Here is a 22,032-nt window from a genome sequence, read left to right as displayed (position 1 = left end):
TTACATTCATGTCCTACTAAAATTAACCAAATCAAACCAACTTAAGAACGATAACTCTCGCAATGTTTTAATTTCATACACAATCTGTATTTAAATTTTATATTGGAAGTACAATAACCGAGTGAAACGAAGACTGATTATTTGGTCTGTAATTGTTTCTGAATCAAAAAATAAAGTGAGTGTTATGATTTTTTTTATAAATCAACTCCTGTCTGAATTTTGTAAAGATTGCGGCTTCATAAAAATCTATGTAAGATTGAGCGTAATAAATAACTTGTTTTGAAATTCGAGCCTAATTGTATGTTGTTTGAGATGTCTATGAAAATCTTTATAAAATGAAGATCCATACAATAATAAAATGATCTTGAACCTGATAACTCCTCTTCAAACAACACTTGCCGAGTTGATTTAATTTAGTTGAAACTATTCGAAGGAAGTGTCTCTATGACGATAGATATTATAATAGGATAACAAATAGGTTAAATCAGTCAAGCACATGAACAAAATATGATCATGCATGATGCAGAACCCTAAGAGTGTTCTACTTGTTCGAAGAGAGAAGGTATGAGATTTGAATAGCCGAATTCATTTCACAATGTGAATTATCGATTTTTCTTATACATATGGCACATTCGAAAAGTCACTGCAATATTTCAATATAATAAATTTATATATTTAAAGAAATTGATTCACTGTATCAGTTTTTATCATCATGAGGGGCGTTAACTCCCAAGCATTCACTATCAATCGTCCTAGAAAATATGAGTCGTTGCAGAATGGGTGATTCATTAATTATAACCGAACAATAATATAACAAATAAATTGTTTCAAGAGTTTAATTGAACGAAATAAAAAAATGACACATCGTACTCTTATGAAAATACTGTCATTGAAATGAAAAAGAATACTGCAATATGAAGACCTATGGGTTGAATTTTATTTCACTTGATTTCTCCCTCTCTTGAGCATCCAACTGAAATAAACAAAAATACATAAAATATTACACTTTACATAATTTGAACAAATCGTTTTACCAAACTTCAGGGTCAACCTTCAATGTATTTCTCATATGCTTGTGTTTCATTAAGTTTTCATTAAAACTGAGTTTATATCTCGCATGATATTTAATTGTGCATGTCAACTATCAGCAGATTTGAACTGTAACGAAGTTGTTTAAGCGGTATCGATGTTGCAAATTGATCGATATTAATTGATAGTGGTTAAAAGTCCTAGATCAAATATTCCATACATTTCAGAATGCGAACAAACGAAGTTTACTTTGCACTAGTCCTACACGATTTTCTAAATCTTTATACTAAAAGCCCACAGAAGCAACAATCCCAGTGAGGCGTACCATCCCACTCAAACATACTATTCGGATTCTAAGAGAAAAATGCATTACTCTATTCGCTTATATAATTATTTGTGTATGCTTAGCACGGCTATACAACAGTATTAAATAACGATAACTGTTTCCATCTAAAGCTTTAAAGCAATTCACTCCGTAATTTCGAAAACCTTGACCTAGATATTAACATTAACATTCATAAATCAGCCATTTTTATTTCCTTTCGATTTTACTTTTAATGAAAGTTCTGACTTATAGATCAATCATAAATAAGTTCATATGATGAAACAGAGAATGGATATGATGGAAAGCAAGACATGAACCAGTGTATAACCAAAAACAAATACCTTATAACAGCAGTAATATGCGTTTTTTTTAAATCAAAGTAACTCATACTATGTATTATTCAATGCGCTATAATGAAATTTCTTTTCTGGGGGGTTGCAAGAATACTTCTTAAAACTTCAAAGTCAAATGTATAGTCCAGATGTGCATTAACCTATTTGTGGTTGAAAAAACTTATACCAAGCCAGGACCATTGAGGTTGTTTCCACCTTTCCGGTTCATGCCTTGATATTGGCATTTGCTTAAAGAGGTAGATCTAGAGTAGAGGACAAAACTCTTGAAATTAGTGATATGTTTGTATCATATTCAATTTCACCAAAGCCTTTCAAGCTTTGATTTGAATCAGAATGAAATCAGTCCAATTATTTTGATACTTAGATGAGATTGATATAAAATGCTTAATACAAACGTTCCGATGATTTGTAAGAGTTGTGTCCCATACCCTGGGTCTAACTCCTTAAGACATTTAAAACTTGTTAATGCCAATTCAACTAAATGCTGGTTTATGTTTGTTATCTTAACCTCCAAAATGTTTCACCAGAACAACCAAGTTCACGATAACATGTTGGATTGATTCGTTACCTTGTTTTCTCCACATGTTTCACCAGAATAACTAGGTTCACAATTACAAAAACCACAATTACATGTTCCTTTGCCATTACACACGACCTAAAACAGAAACATAATGATGATTTATAAATGATTAAGAGATTGGTACTCATATTTCGTTTATTTTGCTATTTATTCTATATTGTAGTGTTTTTCATTTCACTAAAGTATGCCCCTTTTTGTGCAGAACTGTGTGGTATATATTATATGAGGTGTCTTTTGTAAAGCTTTTATTTCAAGAAGATATGAAAATAACTTTAAGAATACAAATCCTTCTGCTCATTCCCAAAATCACAGCAATACTCACAAAAAAACGATGATTTAATTTAGATATAATGTTTTCTGTGTATGAATGATACAAATCAAAGCCCGTGCCTGACAAATATTACAAATATCACATCACAAGAAGTGCACACGGACACAAAAATAAACAAATAAGGAAAATGTGGTATCGTTCAAATTTAAAATGTGTGTATAAAGCGACATTATGTTTTGTTCTTGCATTGTCTTGTTTGGTTGTTGACTGATTATGAGATTATCCCATTGATATAATTAAAAAACTATACATACTTTATTGTCCGCGCTAGTGAGTTCTCTTTACCTTCGTGAGTAGATCATCGGCATAAAGTGGCAGGAGTCTAATGTTTGTTCAGTAGTGTTATCCATTTTATAGAGTACAAAGCGCATTACTTGTAAAAAATACATACCCCATTTAATCCTACACAATGGCTGTTACTTCTGCACTTTTGTGATGTCATGCATTCTGTAATGTATATATTTAACAGATACATTTGTAAGTGAGCACAAGGCCACCAAACGTTACAATTCTTCTTAATCAATAGGAATTCTGACGAATTTATACAAGATAACAAAACGATTTCACAAGCGTACAGTTGAACATGCTTATAAAAAACGAAACGTAAGTTGCAATCTGGTGTGTTAGTGTACCTCTTCTTTTCTCAATGATAAGTTCTACAGCTGTGTTGCTGCCTCTCTCTGATTTCACCTCAAACTTTAAAGGGCAACTAAGTGTTAACCCTTCCATGCCACTCATAACACAGATCTTGCTGCCTTCAACCTCTGTTTAATAGACGAACAAATATATTGAAGTGTACGTCTGTAAACAGGCAATATTGGAAAAATCAGAAACATGCGAGTGGAAATCCACCCATCTAACAATATTACATTTGTACGTCACTTGACGATGGTTTCTTTCTTTGAAAAGAACTTCATATGATTCCTGCATCACTGAAATTGATTTTTTTCAAATGCTAGATAAATTAAACTTTTTACAAAATTATACGCCCTTGAAATATTCATTTTTGGTGTTTTTGAATGAATTCATAACTCATTTTACTTTTTTCCTTGATTGTGATAGTGCAAATAGTCAAATTACAGAGTACATTTTTAAATATGACTTACTTGGTTATGTAAAAAACATCCCGTTTACGTACGTTCTGAACAATCTATATTCCCAGTTACTTTCGGCATTTTATTAAACTTTTCATTTTTTAAAGAAAACATTATATTTATAAAGTAAATTATATATATATAATATGTATGTTGATCATACCTTGCAGTTTGTCAACGATACTGAATTCTGGTATTGTTCCCTTACAAACAGCACTACACATTGACCTTGGCATGGTTGTCCTAACAACGGAGAGACATTCGGAACATTGTTTATACTGCTGGCAGGTCGGAACACACGTCTAAATGAAACATAGATATCCAAATGTTACAATAGACAACTTTTTAAGTAGCTGTCTTTGTAAGAATCATGCGAAATCTGAAAAATGTGATACACACCAAAAAAGGCTTCATATTTTCATTTTTGTAATTAAGTTGTTTTATGGGTCTATGCTATGAAATGTGTGATTATTCATTCAAATCTGCCAGCTCTTAGGAGATAATCATCATTGAAAATCCAATAGATTCGATTATATTTGGGTGTCATTGACAGAGTTATCTCCCTTAATTTTGAAATCTACAGTGCATTCTATATAATTTTTATCTCCTAAGAACACGGGTTATATGAAAAACTGAATGTTAATTTCTGTTTACTATGGCAATTAAAACAAAATATCAAAAATAAAAATATGTAGGCTAATTATCCATGAATGACATTTTGCATGATTCTTAGCTGGAGTACTACTTAATTTTTATACTTTAGTTCGGATTATGTGCAATTGCCAAAAAGTGTGTTATTGCAAAAACTCGTATAATGCAAATTAAAGAAAAAACAGTTTGACATATTTTCTGCTACAAAAAAAAATGTATTGTCAAGAACCAAGACATGGATAACCACATAGATTACAGTAAGCAAAATTGTCTAGATAAATAATATTAAGAGTAGTTTCATTTTTTTATTAGTTACATGAAAACACTTAGTGAACAATTAATATGATAAAACCTGTCTCAACAAAACACTGAATAATATAAAAAATCACTCTTATTAAAGCCCATTTATATGAGTGTTAATTAATGTTCTTTACTAAAACAATTTTATTGTCCAAAGATATTTGATGTAGACAGGTTTCATTGTTTAATTTTAAGCCATAACGACTCTGGTCTTATCTGTTGTTTCCATAACATTACTTACTGAGCATAATTCACATGTGGAACCAGTAAAACCTCTGTTGCATTTACATGTACCACAAATACAGTAACCCTTACCATTACATATCGTCTGAAATTGAGATTAATATCACTTATTTCTTTGATTTCAAAACAAATATGCACATAATTACAATAGAAGCATAGTTTTCAGAGTGTAGTGTTTACCCCTAATCCATTCTCTCCACGACAATTACTTTTTCGAGGGGAGATACCTAAAATCAGAAATGTTTGTGATGGATTAGGACATTGCAGTTGGTATCAGATTAGGGCTGCAGTTATGACAAAAAAAAACAACAACTAAGCAATTGTTAAATGGAAATAATCATAATGCTTACATTAACATGTTACAATTTGGAGGGGAAATAAATGTTATCCTTAAAAGTCGAGATATTTAATGTCTGATCTTCTTTAAACTTTTCAATGTGTACCGAGGTTGCACCTTGTGTTATGAACGAATGCAGATATCGAGTTTTAACTGACAAGGATAGAGGAATATTTCTTCCTGCATATATTAATAACTACTTAATTAACATATGGGGGAGGGAGATATGAAAACATATTCGAACTGAAAAAAGCAAGGATAGATACACCGGGAAATAACTTGTTCTTGGCTTGATAAAGGCATTTAAAAATGAAATGGTTTGTTTAACAATGTTTTAAAGGCTATCCAAACCGTTCATCCTTATTCATCATGGCCATAAGAGTTTCGGTGGCAGTTTGTATTGCACACCAAAGAGTCGAGAGTGGTGAAACAGACATCAACTCAGCGTTGGACTAAACGACTGGTGTAGTGATAAAATATATCTGTGATTATTTGTTATAGAATGATTTTTTTTTCAATACTTACCCCGTCCATAGACAGACATGTACTATTTGTCAAAGGACAGCCACAATTCAGTCCTGTATAACCCTGATTGCATGAACATTGGCCACATTCACAAGTTCCATGGCTAATTCCTGTGAAGACAAAAGATACTGTTTTCATCAATACATCTAAAGCGAGTTGTTAATCGAATCAATTTTTATCAAGGTTTGCTGTGCATGTTTCTTTCATATTTTTAAAGTGATACTGCGTAACTTCAGTGGATCATATAAAGAAATTAATGAATAAGTTGAAGAAGAAAATGAAATTAATTGTTTTCAATATGATTATGTTGTTATGCAAATAAAGTAAAATAAATCTTTAAATCGTCATCATGAACTGGTGGATCGTTATGGTTTATCCGTTGCTTTCCTCTTTCGTCTATCTCAGACTGCATTTTATCAGCAACTCGGCGGGTGTTTCTAGAAGACAATTACCGTACCGGTTGCCAGTTTTTAAGTACCAGTCCATATGAAATTCAGACACTGCCTATAGTAAGGTGATTCATGGTGTAGAAAAACCCATGGATCAGACAATGCTATTTTGGTCTACATATGCTATATTTTTATTTGACAATAGTCCTTTCTGCATTTATATCTGTACTTTTGAGAAAACTACACTTTATTATCCCACTCAAATTAACCAAATCAAACAAAATCAAGGACGATAACTCTTGCAAAGTGCTAATTTCATGTACAATGTATGTAAATTTTATCTCAAAAGCGCAACCCCCAAATGAAAATCAAAGACTGGTTGTGTGACCTACAACGGTTTCTGAACAAGAAATAAAACTGAATTCCTTGAGATTTTGGCATGCATGAATCACCTTCTGTCTGATTTTTTATAAAGACTGGCATTGAATTGGAGTTCGGGAGGCTTGATTACTGTGTACATTATTTTGAGTATTTAATGCTCTTTATTGTGTGTGCCTTTTTTTTCATTGTTTATTCGTTATCCTTGGGGTTTGTTCGTTTTTATTTACCGAAAAGTATTCGAAAGAACCTTTACACAATCAACCTCTGCATTGCAAAACCTATTAATATAACTAACCTCCGCACAAGACACCTAAAAATCTAGGACATGTATGGCCTGAACATTCGCAATTCTTTCCATAATACATTGCATTCTGCAAGTAAAAAAAAAACAAATATTGTAAACACTGAGCCTAGCTGCTAACAGCCAGTGCTTGAACAAAAGAAATAAACATCAATTTGGCGTAAAACAAGTTATGCAATAGATATTTTTGTTATTATTATGATATTTTAAAATGACTTTGATACATATTTTTAAGTATATCTTCGTTTTGCAACTCCATAAACTGACTCGACTAAATATTTTAAGCAACTGTAAAGGATACAAATTACTTGAGTACGTTTTTAAGGAGGTAGACCTAGGGTAAGGGACACAACTCTTAAAAATCATTGGAACATTTGTATTCAGTATTTTACATCAATCTTATGTAAGCATCAAATTAACCTGGATTCATTTTATTCTGCAACAAACAAAAGCTTGAGAGGCTCTGGTGAAATTGAATATGATACAAACATATCACTGATTTCATGAGTTATGTCCCTTACCCTTGGTCTACCTCCTTAAGTTAACTATGAAGATTATAAAATGTCTTGAGTATATTTTTGAAATGGGCAAATACGTGTTTTGCTTACACATTGACATCTTCCACATACACACTGACCATTACCAGAACAAACATTTTCTTCTGTATCACTGAACAAATCAACATTACATTTTGAAAATGAACAAATGAAAATTGACAAATGTAGAAAATGTAATAAAATTCTCAACACTACGCATGTTAAGTAGTAAATAGTGACATTTTTGGTTGCAATTTGTCTGTGATTTGTCAGATTAATTACAGTTTTATCATAAACATTTCATGTAACCCGATTATCATGTTTTGTTACGTTTTACAGACATGTTTAATTACATTGAATTTGGAGACACGTGTCTTTTCGAATGCCAAGTACATTTTATAAATACAATAATTTGTTTTCAGTTAAAATTGACAAAAAAGCCCCTCAAAATACTCTATTATGTTTTTTTTTTATTTAGCATATATAGATAAAAATTAAACTTCGCCATAACTGCCGAAGTCAGCTTACAAATGTGACATATGGCATGGCATATAAATGTACATGTACCTAGTGCACATAAGATTTGATTCCTCATGTGTATAAGGACACTTATCAACAATCACTGGTTCTGGAGGGGGTTCAATCTCAATCATGGGGGACTCCATCAGGCAGCTACCTTCTCCAATGCTCTTCTTGCTGTTAAAGTTACACCTCTTTTTCTGTTTTACAATTACAAATGTTTGTTTTAGATATAAATATATGTCTATTTATTAGTTAAAATTAAAAAAGTAACAATTAAATGAACAACATTATGTTATCATTTTTTTCAACAACGCGTGTAGCAAATGGTAACAAATACTTACAAAATCATAAACGCAGCACCGGGCAACTCGGCAGGGAAACGACATGTTCAATGAATCTACAGCAACTGACAAAGCTACCCTTTTTTAATGAATGCAGAGACAGATGAAGTTTATGATTTTACATATTCAATGATAGTAAAAAGATAATGAAAGGGTTTTCATGGGAACGGAGATTCTAGCGGAAATCAGAAGAATGCAATCCAAGGATACAGACCAGTCAGAAATTCCCTTAACCATCTTTTCAATACGGAATGAGTTGGGAAGAGTAATCAAGGGAACCAAGGTTATAGCGGTAATCAAAAGAATGTAATCCAGAGACAAAGACCAGACATGGAAAACAGACATACACAACAAAGAACACAAAGCAACCAAAACCATACGTACAAAGTAACAAAAGCAAATGAGCAACTCGGACTCCACTAAAACTGGGAACATAAACCAGGTGCACCGGTTGGGTTAGCGTCCTCTGCTTTTCTAGAAACACCCGCAAAGTTGCTCATAAAAAGTCAAGTCCGGGGTAGACAAACGAGGAAAGGAAAACTATGACCCGTTGAATAAATCAGTTTTCATGGTGCAGATGGATACACCATAACGATCCACTAGTTCATGATGACGACCATAAAACTTCTGTAGTGATGACTTCAATCTTGTAGCAGTATAACCCTGTTCCAGAAGCCTACTTGTTAGAGTTCTAGTGGATACAAAAAGTCCCGGCAAGGTCTGGCATAACGTATGAGTTGTGATATGAACACTCCATACACAGGTGCTGAAGGGATGTTGCCACAGATGTAAGGAAAGTTGACAATTCTGAATGAAAAGTCATCACGTTTGTGGTAAAATTTGGTCAATAGTTTTCTTTACCATCGATTTCAAAGTGTAGGTCAATATATGAGGCTGAGTTAACAGTGTCTGTAGTATCCTTTATCTCAAGTTCTTTTGGGTATATGCAATGTATCAAATCCCCGAAATTAGGACTGTTTAAATATAATACGTCATCTATAAAGCGGAAACTGAGATTGAAGGATATAGCCAGATCTGCTATAAAGTCAGCCTCATAAGAGTGAAGGAATAGGTCAGCAAGTAAAGGAGCACAATTTGTTCCCATTGAAATGCCGACCGTTTGTTGAAAAACACGTCCACCACACTAGAAAATTATGTTGTAGATTAAAAATTCCAGCATTGTGTAAACATCTTCCTCTGTATATTTGGAAGATGATTTGGAATTATTTCTTACAAAGTATGAGGAATCTCTACCAAGAACTATATATTTGTATCTAGGTGTACCATCTTTTTTGGAAAAACAACGATGTATAATGTTTTTAAGTCGGAATTTTAACTGAGTGTGGGGAATAGAAGTATACAGTGTTGAATAATCATAGGTTTTAATGCTATTATATTCAGATAATAGTGTTGAACTAGTTGTTTCCAAAAGATCTTTCGAATTTTTCAGGATCCACTTTGAAATAATACCACTACGGAAGTAACAAGTGTTGTGGTAGGACTGCAGACCCTCTTTGACAACTGTGAGTATAGAGGTTGAAAGGTTTGAAAGAGGTTTGGTGGTATATTTTGCAGATCCATCTACGAAACGTTGCTTGTATGGATTCTGGTGGTGTTTAGAAATCCAGTACATAGATGGTAAATCACAGTCATCGTCCTTGGTAGAAAGACCAAAACAGGATAGCACAGATTTATGGTTTTCCACAATCTCTTCTTTGGAGAGTGTGGTAGCAGTATAGGTCTTATCAATACTATTATTTTCTATGTCTATCTCTGATAATAAACATTGGATGTAAAACGTTTTGCAGACAAAACCAATGTTGTTTTGGGCTTTGTCTGCTGGTACGACAACATATTTGTCATATATAGTAGACAATGTTTTTGCTACATCAGGTCTTTAAAAACTGATGTAGCCTTGGCACTCATTGACCTACTAAAAACTTTCATTCGTTTCAAAATTAAAGACATCACGGCCTTTAACCACTCTGACAGAGAATCAATGTTTTCTTGTTCTCGTGTTATCCATTTTCTTGCATAGTCCTCGACGGCACCCATAAGAACTTTAAAGTTATAATTCCAATTTATGGAGCGTGGTTCACGGTACTTGGGACCTTTAGAAAGGATATTACGCAGATATTCGTTTTCGATGATGGTTAAATCTCTCGTAACGACGTGACCAGAAGGACCATATTTGAATGGAGAGGTTTTGCAAGAACAGTCAGGTGGTTTAGCCTTGAAGTCCTCAATCTCGAGGTTCTGCAACAGCCTTTTATAATTGAAAATTTTGGATTTTGGTGAAGTATAGGAATATAAAATAATTGGTATGGATTTGTCTTTGAAATATGGGGGAATTTTGTTGGTAACGTTTTTGTGATGGAGGATGTTAGCCAAATTAATTGCATCTATACCTTTGTTGACAAACGGTAGTGGAAGAAATGATCGTTTTTCTTCATCTTGACTTTTCACACAAACTGGTTTAAAGAGTCTGTGGAAACCAATATCCAAAATGATGGCAACAAGTCTGCGTAATGATGAGGTGGGATCAGAAACAGGAGTGTCAAGACTTGTTTTGCAAAGGGAGTGTAGGAGAGTGAGAGGTATAGAATAAATTTTGGTTCTAATGTGATGTTTATATCATGTCATAACAAACCACTATTTTCAATGTATCTTTTTTGTGAAATCAGAATAGTACAGTGTTATCGAGGAATATTATCCAATCAATAATATTAATATAGCTACGCCCCTTACTACAGAAGTACTTCAATTGAGTATCCCAATACACTAAAACTTACATGCAAATTACAAATGGGTAATATATTTACAGTTGACATTGTTGATCCGCGTGAAAAAAAGTGCTGATTTCATATCATATAAACGATATATCTTTTTTTTAAATTGAAAAATAAGAATTGTTTTCAATTAGTTTATGGTACATAAGCAACTTTGGGTCGGTTTACGCTAAATGCAAAGCTGTTTATTCACCATAAACCGACCCAAATTAAAAACAAATTTCAAAAGTTGTAGAACATTGCTTTTCTACAGTAGAACATAATAACAGATATTAAGTCTAGTACATGTTCGTTTCTTGTAGCAACTGTAGTACATTATTGCGTTAACTTAATTAAGTTGACATGGCCGTTAATTGTTAGACTGCCGGACTTCGGGCCGCGGTTCGAATTTTACTGTAAGGGAATGAGTTTATATATATATGAGATTAATATGAAGTTCTTTTACTTTTCAAGTGTTTGTCAGTTCGTCTTTTTATTGACATGTTCGTTTTGTTTTGTTTTTGATTTTAGTTGTTAGATTTATTCAAAGAGAGTTCTGACTAAGTGACTTCTAAACTCTTTATCTCCAGACTCTTTCAGTTGTTTTAAAAACTAGTTCAAGCGTTATATGTCATTTTTCATTCTTATTGTCTCCTTGGCATATTCACTATATCCATTCTTGTTATATTATATGGTCCGTTCTACATTCATATAGTTTGCATAGTAAAAAAAAAACAAAATTGAAAATACCTTATTGGCTCTCAGTCTACATTCACATGCGTATCTTATGTTAACTTGGATAATTTTCTTTGCCTTTCCTATCTTTACAATCAACTTATATCGCCTAAAAATTAATTGGCCATCAAAAATATTTGGATTCAGAAACAGTTTATATTCATGAAATAGGATAAAGGATATATAAGTTTGTATGGCAACCTAAATCGGCAAAAATGAGCATTTTCTATTATTAAAAATTATTTTTTATTATTACAAATTCATTTTCTAATGTTACAAATAGGCTTGCCATAAGTTTGGCAGTTAAAGCTAATTTTGTAGTTCACAACTAACAGTAGTTCGGGACGTGAGTTAGCAATTTATTTTTTTTCTTTTTCAATTGTCTTAAGTAAATACCCATAACTTCTTTCCTTATACCGGTGACTTTTTCAATTTTATAAATAAGTGAATCTACTGATTTTCTAGACAGATAATGGTCTGGTAATTTTTGGTTTGTTTTTATAAGTGTACTATATGTATTGAAATAAGTGTGTAAAATACAAACCCTCTTGGTTTTGATGGACAAGAACGTAAAATGACAGATACTTCAAACATTGCCTGTAAAAGTGAAATCATAAAATTTCAAAACAAAATATAAAATACCCTTACGATTTTTATCAAATTTTCTCACATATATATTGTATATCAATATTACAGCAATAATCATAAGACCTTCAAATAAAGATAGTGCTTACCCTTCCGAAGCAACTGATGTCATTCCCGTGTGTGTGTGTGTGTGTGTGTGTGAAAAAGAGAGAGAGAGAGAGAGAGAGTTCATACTGATCCTGCTTTGATTTTTTGCGTGACGTCTTGTTTCCCTCATCTTCAGTTTTTTTTATGCGTAATCTATATTATTCAGTTGGCTACATTGTGTAAGTAGGTCGTTACTGATAAGTGCTCACGTTTAGGCCAAGGTTTGGTATTTTGACGTACTTGAATCATTCAACTGGTGACGCTTCGGTATTTTTTTACGTTATTTCTAACATGTAAATTATGAAATTATATGTACCGCATTGCTTTCAAATTAAGATTGATTGATTGATTATTGGGGTTGAACGCCAGAGCAGCAATATTTCAGCTATATTCAGGCAATGATAATGAAATGGATGATAAAATCCAAATGAATTCCAAATGGGTGATAAAAATGACCGGTCCGTATGGAAATCAATATTGGCACATTTTGGAAGGTTTATTGCATGCCCTGTGTGTTATAGTATTATTACGTAAGATTGTCCATATTAGTTTAGTTATTGGTCCGAGGCTAGCAATATGACTAATCGAGGACGAATAACTCGGCCAATATGGAAAACCTCATGCAAATATACCTTTACTGACCAACTAGCCCAATACGTCATATTGGCCTAGGCCAATATTGATCTTAACCAGGCCAATATGCGTATTGGGCTTGTAAAACCGTATTGGATGGCTAAATCCCGTTTTTGAGAGGTAAAGGCCGTATTTGGTGCATTTTTTTTATTTTGTATTGTATTGGCCGTTTGATCCTATTTAGGCTAATATTCGAACGTTAATCGATAAATTGCAATATAAAGGAACATTTTTAATTATTTCTTTCAGTGTTTCGATTCTCATTGATACAAAATGTAGTTATCACAATATTGTTCGGGTCTACATGTTTTACATGTATGTCTGTTATTACCGTGATAGTATTATTATTCGTGGGGTACCAATTTGCATGGTTTTCGAGAGTTTGGTTAATACAAAATTTAGTTCCCAACGAAAAGGAAGTTTTCCATTCATTTGTATGATGAAATTGGTAAACACGAATAAATGAACTATCACAGTAAAAAGATGTGGAAATCATTAATTTATTCAATCTACAATATACAAGAGTGAACAAAATTCACTTACAACTGTAAACTTTGTTAACAAGATAATTATTTCATATGAACCTAAGCATCTTGAACTATTTGCTAAGTAAAACGTGATATCAAATTATCCTTTTTCCCATTCTAAGCCAGTGAATACACGTGGCTTTTTAACCACCGGGTGGTGATTTAATTTCTACGAGAGTTTTCCTGCCACTTTACCTTTCCCGAGGTTTCTACAGATTTCATGGAATAAAAGCAATTTTCCATCAGCCTATTCTTGGCTTAAATCATTTTTCTACTCTCTATGGTAAAATTAAGATTTTATCATGCTCGCTAGGGCTCACAAGATGAAAATTTCAATTTTACCATCTCTAGTGGAAAAATAAATTACACCACTCATTACAGAAGGAGAATCTGTATGTAAGGGTAATTTTTGAAAATTATTGACTAACGTTCGAATATTGGCCTAAATATGATCAAAGCTGGAAATACAATAAAGAAGTGCGCCAATACGGGATATAGCCTTCCAATATAGATTCAGCCGTCCAATACGTGATTTAGCCTTGCAGTACGGTTTTAACCAATACGTCATATTGGACTGGTTAAAATCCATATTGGCTAATCGTATTAGACTAGTTAATCAATAAAGGTATATTTGCGTAAGGTTTTCCATACTGGCTGAGTTATTGGTCCTCGGCTAGAAATATTGGACTTTGGCTACGCCAAAATGAAAAACTTTACGTAATAATGCTGTAATATAACCTGAAAACACCGAGCAGGAAATGATCGCTGCAAATCACGTGGAACAGATATTGAAAATTATAATATATGTGATAAATTAGTTCTCAAAGAGGTGGCCACGTGTCTACTAGGACATAGTGACATATCAATTGATAAGGCCAGTCTAGTCTGCAAGGTTATGCCTGTCTTATTGAATTCCTACCTGATGTCTTCTTTTGATTTTCTTACAGGAAAATTTTTTTCCACTGCGAGATCTGAAATGTTATGATACATGCTACAAATATATATTCAGAAGTATTACCAATGAATAGATAAAACAATTTTTCAATTATTTCAATTATTATTTCGTTTTCAATTATGGAATGTCTATATAACGAGAGTGGATATGGCGACGAGGAAACCCTTATATCACAAGGAATTTTGTTTACAGAAATTTATATAAAGAAACAAAAATAAAAACAAATTAAAAGACAACAATTCACTGTGTGAAATCTTTATGTCAACGGCTGGAAATTTCCACTGACACCCCCCCCACACACACACACACACTTACCCAGCCTCCACATACACACCCAGGTCAATTTTAGACATCTATCGCTTTCATCCCTTGCAAGCGTATTGGTTTGCGTTTTTGTAATATGTGTAACTGAAATTTTCAATGTACTGGATTCGTTGTTTAAGAAACAATATTATCATAATAGCTCTAAGAAAGGTAGGAGCATAAACAAGTATACTGCATGATATTTACGAAAAATAATTAAATTTACTTTTTTTTGCAATCAGAATCTATATTAAGTACCACCGGTTTGTTTCCGGACCTCCAACCAATAATTACAACATTTTCCTGAAATGAAAATAAAAAAAACTATTTTATTTCTCTATCTTGGTGTATTGAATATTCTATTAGCTTTCTATGTCACTCTGTAGAAATAAAATAGATAAAGTAAATTTTGTAATGGCGAGCTCATTCATTTGATCATTATCGGAAGACTGGAGTCATTTTTACTTCCTGTGTTTTATATTTTATTGGATGTTCTAACTCCCTCATTCTTGAATTCCAAAGAACTGTTTTTTATATCTTACAAAAAATTCTGGTCAAGCCCTTTTTCATTTCAAACAAAATAGATGTAAGTCCCGACTCACAAATAAACAATACATGTACCTGTTGCTCTTAAATTAAAAAAAAATAAAAGACTAAATGAAGCACCCGGATTCCGTACCAAGCCTTTGGGTACGGGTCCAATACACCAATAGTTATTCGTTCTGTTAACCGAGTTGTTCTTACATGAACATGTATGTTGTAAAATCAAGTTAAAATTAAAGTTGGAAATTACAATATTGTGAATAAGTATAACTGTTACATTACCGTAGTTGAGGTACATGTAACCACACCTTACCGAATAACTAGTCATGATCAAAGTGATGATTTTTCAAGTTCCAACATATTATAGATATCTGGAAACCATGGTGTAATAAAATTAATGAAGCCAAAGCAAGCTCTGGAACCACCTTTTTCTCTGTTGTGTTTTGGTTTGATACTTGTCGCCTTGAAAGCGTAATCAATGGAACCAAGATTTTAGCGGAAATCAAAAGAATGTAATCAAGGAACAAAGACCAGACAAACACAACACAGAACATAAAATAATATAATACATGTATATCCAAAATCATGCACACAAAGTAACAAAAGAAAACGAGTAAAAACTGGGAGTAACGACCATGTGCACCGGTTGGGTTAGCGTCCATTACTTTCCTGCAAACATCCCGCCGAGTTGCTCATAAAAAGTCAAGTCTGGGGTAGACGGAAGAAAAAAGGAAAGCTATGACACGTTGAACAAATCCGATTTCATGGTGCAGATGGATACCCGTAACGATCCACGAGTTCGTGATGACGACCATAAAACTGTAGTGATGACTTTCATCTTGTAGAAACATAATCTTGCTCCAGAAGCCTAATTGTAAGAAGTATAGTGCGATACAAAAAAGTCTGCCTAGTTATAACGCATGAGTTGTGATATGAAAACTCCATACGCAGGTGCTGAAGGGATGTTGTCATAGATGAAAGGAAAGTTGACAATATGGAATGAAAAGTTACCGGGTTTGTAGTGTAATTTGGTCAATAGTTTTCCTTTACCATCGATCTAAGTGTAGGTCAAGAAATGTCGTCTAAATTGGACAACAAACCTCAAAGCGAATAAAATCATGCCATGAAAATTGAAAAGGTAGAAATAGTTGAATATCATAAATCACCTTTCCACGTCTGGAATCTTTGGGCACCATTACTGTTACTGGGAAAGTCACTGAACTATCTGAAATACGAATACACTAAAGTTCTATATTGTAAGTGGATCGCACAACCGCTAAAAGTATTTTTTGTGAAATATAATCAAACCAATGTTTCGATTTAAGTACCAGTCTTTATAAAAATCAGGCAGAAGGTGATAGATGCATGTAAGAAACCCACCAAATTCAGTTTTATTTTTTGCTCAGCAACAGTTACTGTTCAAATAACTAGTCTTAGTCTTTTCATTGAGAAGTTGCGCTTTTGAGATGAAAATTACATAGATTGTACATATTGGCTCTTTGCAAGAGTTATCGTTCTTGATTTTGTTTGATTTGAATGATTTAAGTGGAAGATAAATGTAAGATTTTCTCAAAAGTGCAGATCTGATCACAGAAATAAACATCGTTATGAAATTAATAGCATATTAAGTAGATTAAAAAAGCATTGTTTGTTCCGTTGGTTTTTCTACACCATGAATCATTTTACTATTGGCAGTGTCTGAATTTTATGTGGACTGGTACTTAAAACGACAGTTGACGTTATTGATAAAACTTAATCTTATATTGGAAATTATTGCATCCATAATTTTTGTATTTCTAGCAAAAAACGCAATTTTAATTTGTACGGTTATGATAAATGTTAATGATTACAAAAATTGAAAATTCCTCAATGAGATCATTATTGTTGCAAGTTGAAATCCGTCGCATTTTTCACAATAATTTGTGAATTTACAGAATATAATAAAATATCAGTTCTTGAACATATTACAATGAAACGTTAGCACATCGATTAATTAAAGATTATGGAACATTGATTGATTGATTGATTAAGTTTTAACGCCTTATACATGTAGTAGATATTTCATGCATTTCAGGACGAAAGCGATTGACTAATCGAACAGACCTTGTTCTTGTCCGACCTGCTGAGTCAGATCTTTATTGTGTTAGTTCGTTCACAGAAGCAACAGCCCGTAGGCATGTCACACAACTCGGACACATTATTTTGAGCCTTCAAGTCGTCATTCTAGACCTAAATACCGCCTGCACGGAGAAGAAGTGACTACCATTTTTTTCAGTCTTTGGTGTGACTCGGCCTGGGATCGAATACACGAACTCCTGCACTCAAGGCGAGCACTCTACCTTGAGACCACTGAGGCGTTCTACATGTACATGTACATGTATGGAAGACAGAAAAAAGTATGACAAAGTTCCTTAATAAACATGGTATTCCTGTTTATGCATTCTTAACAAACTGTTGTCATTACTTTCAAAACAAGGCATCTACAATGTATAAGGATAATTGCCATATACTACTAAATACATACTTAAACGAAGATTAAGCGCCACACTTGATATGCTGACTAGATTTTCCTCTATCTTGTTTATCTGAAATAGATATATTAAATTGTTTTTGTTTTGTTTTGTTTTGTTTTTTTTCAATTTGCATAATAAAGGAATACATGTATGATAGGTGATAGTTGGTTCTCGATGTGCAATGTTCTTTGTTGTGTATGTCTGTTTTCCATGTCTGGTCTTGGTCCCTGGATTACATTTTTTTGATTACCACTATAACTTTGGTTCCCTTGATTACTCTTTTACACGACTTCTTGTGATTCAATCCATTCCGTGTGAGATGTCTTTTGGCTAAGAATCAATTCTAAATATGCAGTCTTTATTTTCAAGTGACTCTTTAAACGCCGTTCTCGATGCTGTATACATGTCATACAAGTAAGTTACTTTAAATACGTTTGTTAGTGATTAAATAGATTCCGTGTGAGACGTTTTCTTATCTAGACTTTTTCGTCATATCGTTGATCTCAGAATCGATTATCAAGATTCTAAATATTAAAATTGGCCTGTTCAACGCATGCACTTGCATTATCAGCGAACAAAATAGCCTAGCTGTTCAAGCATCACCCAGAAATGTTGATACTGAGTAATCCGTACATGTATATTCGTACTTTGAAATAAAATGTTGGTTTCAAAAGACATAAGATGTATGAGCGAGCAAGGCCAGTCTCATTATACTTCAAAGTTCGTTCTTAGCTTTACGAGTAGCCGCAACTCGGCGGGTGTCTGTAGAAAAGCAGAGGACGCTTACCCGACCGGTGCATCTGGTCCATGCTCCCAGTTTTTAGTGGAGTCCGAGTTGGTCATTTGCTTTTGTTACTTTGAATGTATGATTTTAGTTACTTTATGTTCTTTGTTGTGTATTTCTGTTTTCCATGTCTGATCTTTGTCCCTGGATTACTTTCTTTTGATTACCACTATAACCGTGGTTCCCTTGATCAGTAAAATATATCCCAGTCCCGCATAGGCAAAGCATAAAAACACATGACAGAAGGCACTCAAAAGTCCCAAGGGGTTTAAAGTTTTACGACACCTCTCATTACATTCATTGCTTTTAAATGACAAACGTAACAAAAGGTCTAGAAAAATATAAGCGGTTTAAAGATGAATTAAAACTTGTAATTTGCAACTGACCAGTTGAGCAAATGCGGCTCGCATGGGCCCTCTAGTTTTATTTTGTTTTTTTAATTGTCTGATAATATGTATAATGTGTTATTCCCTTGTTTAATTGGAGCAGACTACAATTGTATTCTTTCTTGTACACATATTTTTAACAATGCAAACCATGGGGTATTTTTGAAATCGGTAAATATTCTTGGACATCCATATTTTTTTCAGAAAAGTTCAAGAATTTGCCCCTTTTTTTCCTTGATTTAAATTGAACCGTCCCATATCTTTAACTACAAATTTGTATTGTTTAGTTATAAAAGGCATGTTAAATTTCCTTTTTAAAGACAGTGTTTTTTTTTTTTCAATTCCGGGACATGATTTTTTTTAAGTTTGAAAATTTGGGAAACAACTTAATATGGTAATTAAGAAGTACGTACATGTTATAACCAGTCAGCTTCGCAGTGCTTGACTTGGTTTACGTGTGAATGCTTGAATGTAAGGATTTTAACAACAGACTGATTACTCGGCACTGTATATATAGCGGTATATGGCCCGAAGGCTTATGAAAGTATAATTCTGTTCTAAGTTTGACCTCTTCTTTTTCTTTTCTTGTTTTTTTGTTAAGTATTTGTTTGTTTGTTTTGTTTTGTTTTGTTTTGTTTTTGTTTTGTTGTTTTTGTTTTCTCCATGTTTTGATAAACCTTAAAAGCGGGGGGGGGGTTTAACTCACCTGCATTACAGGTTCAGTATTAGTATGGAATAGTTGTCTTCTTGGGCAGAGATTTCCGAACTGACCGACAGTTTGACATCGCTGCCATTCCGCACCTTTAAACTTCTTATAAATTAAAAAAAAATATGCAAGGATAGAAAATTGCATTTTATTGATATTTTGTAGTTGAAAACAAGTAATATTATACATTGTTTCATTGGTGCAAGAAATGAACGTTATGATAAACTAGTTCGTCTGTCAGCTTGTCTGAGTCTATACGTTTACTTTTATGAGGTTACATGACTGAGATCAAGTACGTTGGATATTCGACGATGTTCGATGTTCGACATTCAAACTTTTCAATATCAAACTGAATATCAAACGGTAAAATTCAATATCAAACTGAATATCAAACGGTTAAATTTTACCGTTTGATATTCAGTTTGATATTGAAAAGTTTGAATGTCGAATATCGAACATCGAATATCCAACGTACTTGATCTCGGTGGTTACATGTGCCGTATAGAAAATAGAAGGTATCAACGTATATTTATTTGTATAGCAATCAAGATTTAAGGGTTATGCAGGTTCTTCGACAGATTTCACATTTTTCTCAGATATCCTATTTATGTTTCACATGATGCACTTGACAATATTAAAAGTATCATCCCGTCGAAATTTTACATGCAAATATATAATATAGTACTCGGGTTTTTGTTACAGACAGTACTTAATAAACATCTTCTTTACCGGAAAAATCTATAATAAACTCAAATGATACAAATACACAAATGTTTTGTTTAAAAATAGCATTACATGTACATGTATAATAAATACATTACGGTATGGATTTATCCGTTTCTCATGCAATATTATACTACTCGACCAATATGCGTCCATTTCACTACGCATGTACAAAAAGTCTAAGTTACTCTATTTATGGAATGAAATATATAAATTTATATACTTACTGGGGCTGCACACCAAGCACAGTCGGGTCCCGCTCGGAAACAATCTGTGCATGTCACAGCATTGCATTCACCTGTCGCAGCAGCTCCTGTTAAAATGGTTTATAATGATTTTAGTCAAATCAATTTCCTTATCTACGCGAAATGGTAGGTGCAGTTGATATAAGACGTAAGAGCTATCAAGGGAACCAATATTCCATCGAAATCAAAAGAACGCAACCCAGGGATAAAGACTAGACAAGGAAAACAGACATATACACACACAATAAATAACATAAAATAATAAAATAATAAAAAATACGTACTAAGAAACTAAAGTAAATGAGCAATTCAGCCTCAACTAAAAACTTGGAGCATGGACCAGTTGCATCGGTATGGTAAGCTTCCACTGTTTTTAGAAACAACTGAGTTTCTCATAAAAAAGTCAAGTTCGGGGTAGGCGAAAAAGGAAAGTAACAATGCCAAATATCACATACACATCAATTTTTATTCTTGGTATCGTTGACTCAAAATACATGTATGAAACCTTTTTAAACTTAAAAACGCAGGATAGCGTCGTTATCCAATCCCCTTTTCGTACAAGACTTAGAACATTCAATTGTTGATATAACAACATCTACTCGTAAACAAGATCTTAAATTCACAAATCTTAGTAAGAAATGTTATGTTTATCTATATAGGTTTTATCTTTTTTTTTCTTTCGCGGAATAGAGCGGTGATTTCTAATTTTCTTATTTCAATTTGCGAAATGTAATACAAAAATCACACGTACATTGTATATACATGTATATGTTCATGGGTAAATAAATATACATGCATCATGAAGTCGTTCCCATTTATTTATAGTGTTTATGTGGAAAAAGATACATAATATGAATTTGACAATTTTAGAAATGTTTGAAGATACATGTATGAAGTGTGTAAAATTTGTAATATAACCAATAATATGCACGTGTGTGCATGCCTATTCATCAACAAGGTATCAAAATTTTCTAATCTAATTAATCCTACCTGAATTTACGGCCAAAAGTATGGCAATAAGTCCTATAGTAACCTGCATGTTCCAAATACAAAGTGCAACTGACCACAGAATGGTGTACTTAATATTTTGACTTGTCGCATTTGTTTGTTTTGCCACAAAGTAAAAATTCGTTGGTAAACATGTTTTTGTTTTAGGTACATGTACATGTACCTGATGTTTGTTTCTCACTTTCAAACAGAAAAACATACAATAGAAAACTCATTTAACATCATACATGTAG

General features: G+C 33.1%; 1 protein-coding gene across 1 annotated transcript; it reads right to left on the bottom strand.

Annotated features, from left to right (window-relative positions):
- Positions 1–822: 822 nt before the first annotated feature.
- Positions 823–21,926, bottom strand: LOC148620431 (uncharacterized). Its single transcript, XM_088581315.1, has 19 exons — positions 21,782–21,926; positions 20,774–20,859; positions 19,824–19,928; positions 17,959–18,019; positions 16,601–16,659; positions 15,118–15,194; positions 14,553–14,604; positions 12,286–12,338; positions 11,757–11,850; positions 7,943–8,094; positions 7,448–7,508; positions 6,834–6,909; positions 5,769–5,878; positions 4,905–4,991; positions 3,876–4,014; positions 3,251–3,382; positions 3,010–3,065; positions 2,276–2,362; positions 823–973 (listed from the first exon to the last, which is right to left on the bottom strand). Exons 1-19 carry the CDS (start codon positions 21,828–21,830, stop codon positions 923–925), a joined length of 1,587 nt encoding a protein of 528 aa, XP_088437441.1. The 5' UTR covers positions 21,831–21,926; the 3' UTR covers positions 823–922.
- Positions 21,927–22,032: the final 106 nt, after the last annotated feature.

The sequence above is a fragment of the Perna viridis genome, chromosome 4, assembly GCF_037379345.1.
Source record: "Perna viridis isolate PV_CMFRI_1.1 ecotype Kerala chromosome 4, ASM3737934v1, whole genome shotgun sequence".
Taxonomy (NCBI): domain Eukaryota; kingdom Metazoa; phylum Mollusca; class Bivalvia; order Mytilida; family Mytilidae; genus Perna; species Perna viridis.
The sequence above is the reverse complement of the archived record's forward strand: the minus strand, read 5'-3'. Positions and strand labels throughout refer to the sequence as shown.

What these genes read in the sequence shown, in the direction of transcription:
- LOC148620431 (XM_088581315.1), bottom strand. Translation starts at nt 21,830, where the DNA reads ATGCAGGTTACTATAGGACTTATTGCCATACTTTTGGCCGTAAATTCA. An exon ending in ACTTTTGGCCGTAAATTCAG is followed by an intron (nt 20,860 to 21,781) that starts GTAGGATTAATT and finishes CCATTTTAACAG; the next exon opens with GAGCTGCTGCGACAGGTGAA. An exon ending in AAACATGTGGAGAAAACAAG is followed by an intron (nt 974 to 2,275) that starts GTAACGAATCAA and finishes TGTTTATTTCAG; the next exon opens with TTGGATGCTCAAGAGAGGGA.